The sequence below is a fragment of the Perkinsus marinus genome (genome assembly GCF_000006405.1).
Source record: "Perkinsus marinus ATCC 50983 genomic scaffold scf_1104296966226, whole genome shotgun sequence".
Classification (NCBI taxonomy): domain Eukaryota; phylum Perkinsozoa; order Perkinsida; family Perkinsidae; genus Perkinsus; species Perkinsus marinus.
The window spans coordinates 92,351-96,833 of NW_003204003.1; the positions used below are offsets into that span (position 1 = coordinate 92,351).

A 4,483-nucleotide genomic window follows, 5' to 3' on the forward strand; every position below is an offset into this window, starting at 1 on the left:
GCTGTTCAGTTTGTTAAACCGCGGTCCTTCCCATAACACGAGTTACTCTGGCGAGATCTATCGCAGCGATAGTATCGCTAGACTACTAACGGTATCCCAATGCCCCGAATTCCGTGTCATCAAAGGAGTGATACTATCGGATAGTCAGTATCCTGAACTTCATAATATATCTCGGGTTAAGCAGCATTGTATTAGTGCACTGTATGAACGAATATATGTCGCCCATGATACGACCACCAATGACCATTCAGGGCATGCACTAATATGTACTCCATCGATGGTCAGAGACAACTCATTAGCAACGAACGGGTCATCCTAACACACACCTTCGATACTGTTAGTGTTGAAAATAATAAATGACACTTTCAGTGAGAGTCTGTCACCATTCAACAGATCCGCCTGCCTAACCACAAATGAATCAACAGTCATAACATTATCAGGGATGGATCTCTAAACGTGATACACAAATCAACCACCTCGGCTGGAAGGCTCGACATTCCCTCCAGTCTTAGGCATCTCAACACCATCAGTCGCCGGACAGCAAGTGGTAACTCGTGGATCGTAACCCCACAACTGAGCGCAAACACGAGCGAGCGCAACACAACTGAGCGCAAAAATTCATCTAAAAAACTACAAGTGCCATAAACCATCAGGATAGGAGCGCCTTTTGAGCGCATAAGCTTGCCGTTGGTTAATTTAACCGATTTTTCCAGGTTCGTTTGCTTTGATCGGGAGAGCGAGCGGCTGCCTACCGGGAAGCCGGGAGTTCGATCCCAAATCACGTGAATGTCTTTTACTTCTCTCGGGGCAATTCTGATTTGTTTCGGGCCATTTCTCAGGTGTCCACTAGTGTGGAATTCTTTTCTGGCGAGATCCGGTCATTGACAATGAAAGGCAGACTCCAATGTTTAACGAGACACTGATATCACACTACAGAGAAACCGAGAAGTTGAAGAAACGCGCAAGTGAGACACACACAATCACGTTGTAAAGTTGCCAGCCTTAGAGCGCCTTCGAATATTTTTCGTTGCCATCGTGGGGAAGGGCGATATGCGCCGCTTTTCGAGGCAAAGGAATTCGTGGGACCTTAGTCTGCTTTCATCGAAAGTTGCCGCCGCCACGTCGCCTTAGTCACCGTCGCCGTCGTCCTTAGTCACAATTATAGAAATAAAAGAAGCCACGGCCATTAGTAGTACTAGCATACTCAGTCAGGCTCTCACAACCGCTTAGAGAACCCCCTGAAACGGGTCCACTAACAGGAAGCCAGTCGCTTGTACCATACAGTGCGAGAGGATAGAGCACAAAGTAGTTGTAGATGAGCACCCGTAAGTCATTTGGGATCCCAAATGCCTCCAGCCAGCAGAGAAACATGAGGAAACGACGGCGATACGAGCGCGTTGGCGAGGGTTGAGAGTGGTAAAAAACATTAATAAAATATTTTAATGAAACTGAGGTGAAACCCATTTCATACCAATTCATCTTCATTCATTGGTATTGACAATACCTTGCAACATAGTGATCATGCCTATACCGAGAGAGGTATGCGGACAATATACACTGGATATGAAATCGTGTTGTGAATGATGGAATTCAATGATACCGTTGTCAATGATAGCATGGTGGCCTACCATTATAGAGTCAAAACCAACATTATCGTCACATTATAGGATAACATTACCGTCACAGATAACGCTCAGCAGAGTAAGGAGATAATATCTCCGAGATATGCAGCAAGTTGCTGCCAGCAACGATGATTGAGATATGCAAAATTAACGAGATATGGCAACCCCTATATTACCTGGTCACGCTCGTCCCAAAATCCACCTCTGCAACAGGCTGCTGTTGGCTGTTCTCAACAACCTACAATGCGCAAATTTTAATTTGCAAACGAACTGTGACAGTTCAACTGTCAAGGTCCGAATAAATAGTAAGACTTCACGTAGAGACTGAAATTCAAACATAATGTCAATCGTGGATTATCCAATTGCTGATTATTACTTGGGATGAACCTAAAGAATCAAACCAAGATTAATTCTATCCCAGTTAGGGGAACTACTAATGGCAATACGCCAAGTGGGCGCATTGACGTTACGCGCAGCGCTGAGCCTCCCTATAAGGACTCGAGTAACCAGTGAGAGCAACCGGGGTACCATGGGTTGACTCCTTTCCTACACACTGCGCATGGGAAACATGACCCATCTTTTCCTTTACTCGTCTGCGATGTACCTTCACTATAACATCCGTATCACGATTACGTCGCACTTCAGTAATCTTTCCTGATGGCCTAACAACCATTCCGAACTCAAATAACTCAAAGCTAGACTCTGTTGATATATATCTAGCACAGACCTCGGACACAACTCGCACTAATCTTGGACTAAAACCGCAGTACGCGAAAGCCGCACGCATGCACAGGAAGTAGCGTCTGCCTACGTCTAGCATCACAAAATCCTCAGTGTCATATTGTTGGAATGGTACTATGGAAACCGAGCATCACGGAGTTCACATGCATCGGGATCAAGCCGGGATTGTTAGCGCGAATTGAGCTGGCAGGGATGTGAATGAGCCCTAGTGAAATTAGACATGCCAACACCCCGGGTGTTGGCACCCGTATAGACGGCAGACCTTGCCCGGCAGGGGGAATCACCTCATACCTAACTGCCTCCGCTCCATTGATGTGACGCAAGGGTGTGAACACTTCTGAAGCCTTGGAACGAGCTTCCTATGTCCACGGCCTAAATGCAGGTGCCCCACCTTTGCTCTCAAGCCAAGCATCTTTACTACTCAAAGACTCTGACTGAGAGTCTTGCTGGTAGTGGCCATCATAATGATAATAATAAGAATTTGAGTCAAGATGACCACAGCTTCGCCTCATGTTTAGGAGCAACTTGCTCTGAGCAAATTGCGCGTATGCTAGAGCCTATTTCGAAAGGCCATCGATCTCATCGCTCGCCATGGAATCTATACAGTGTAGAAGAAAGGAATGGCTAGCAAGCTTCTAAGGAACCGTTTCTTATTAGGAATCTCCTGATTTTGATCGGAGAAGCACTACAGTTTCTGAGATTTTCGACATATTTGATGCACTGCACCTGGATTGGGCTTTCGGCTGGATGAACCCGTACACATTATATTCTGAAATCGTAGTCGCATAGGCTCTGCTCAAAATGCGTTCGTCATGCTTTCTGTCGTTGGTAGCTTGGCGAGTTGCATCCGAAGCATCATACGAGCAAGGTCATCAAATTCGTCGACTATGATGTACAAAAAATGATGGAAACTTGGTTCAAGGATGCCATTATGGCATTACGGCATTGCCATACAGGCAGACCATTCAATAATTTCGGTGGTGGTTGCAGCAGCAGGTTGGATCTAGAGAGTCGGAGGTAGTAACATGATAAGGTAGCTGTCAAGATTGGTTGTACGGGTCTTCTTGAGAGCCGGTTGCGTCGGAATGAGGTTTTGTGAGGAGGGCAGAAGGGTAGCCTACCCTTCTTCTACCCTGGGTGGGAAGCATCAAACATCATTTGAAGGTGAAACACATATTGGTGGGCTTGGTATGAATACTCGTGGAAATGCTAGGTTTCATGTCAAGCAGCCAAGGTCGACTCGCATGCCTTTAGCTCGTCATATTCTGTATCAGAAATGCCCGTATTGAATATGAGCATTGCTGAATATGGCATATTCATAGTAATAGTGGTTGGTCTGATGTCCCCACTGCTTCGGACTTCTTCAATATGTCCTAAATATCGACGGTGGGCTCGAACTCAATTAGAAAATCGATACATCATAGATGACATTCGAGTGAGTACACATACTTCCAATCTCGAGTTCAGTGCTGGCGAGGGGCCCCTCATGGTCAGGCGAGCACTTAGTGGAGGATCTGCTTCGTCATTCTGTCGTCTGTTGTAGAATGTGCAGCGTCTCGTTCCTATGACTACACCGACAGCAGAGTGTTCGCTCGGTGGAGGAGGATTTCGCGTGGCCTTGGTATGCCTGGTCGTCCTTATCGACTTCTTGGGGATGACAATGGCCCTCAATATAATACCCCTCTTGACAGACCCGTCCTCCTCTGCCCATTTGGAAGGCTGTGAGACCATGTCTCGCGGGGCTGCCTATTCAACTTGTATGCTGTCCTATGCGGTGGGAATGACGTTCTCACCAGCGGCTATGGGGAGGCTCTCGGACAAGCTAGGTCGTCGACCGCTGCTCTTGGTTTCGATGGCTATCATCACTCTCGCTTATCTGCTTCAAGCCATTACCAACAGCTTCTGGTGGTTCGTGGTCCTTCGTATTCTCAATGGCTTGGCGGGTGGTGGTCGCCCAGTAGCTATGGCCTATGTGGCGGACACAGTGAGCATCCCTAGCAAGCAGAGGGCCTATCTTGGCTATATGAATATGATACCAGGACTGTGTATGGCAGCACGCCCAGGCGTTGGTGGCCTTCTATCGATTTTAGGGTTGAGAGCTCCTTTCTATGCGACTGCTA

At 47.0% G+C, this 4,483-nt stretch overlaps 1 protein-coding gene across 1 annotated transcript in view; it reads left to right on the top strand.

Moving 5' to 3' along the window:
• Positions 1 to 4,215: 4,215 nt before the first annotated feature.
• Positions 4,216 to 4,483, top strand: part of Pmar_PMAR007646 (hypothetical protein) — a gene marked incomplete at both ends in the record, with an annotated part of 435 nt that continues 167 nt past the window's right edge. Inside the window, 2 exons of the mRNA XM_002769189.1 lie at positions 4,216 to 4,408; positions 4,454 to 4,483. The exon at positions 4,454 to 4,483 is cut by the window's right edge and continues 4 nt beyond it. Of these exons, the coding sequence (XP_002769235.1) occupies positions 4,216 to 4,408; positions 4,454 to 4,483 (223 nt within the window). The remainder of the gene's footprint in view (positions 4,409 to 4,453) is intronic.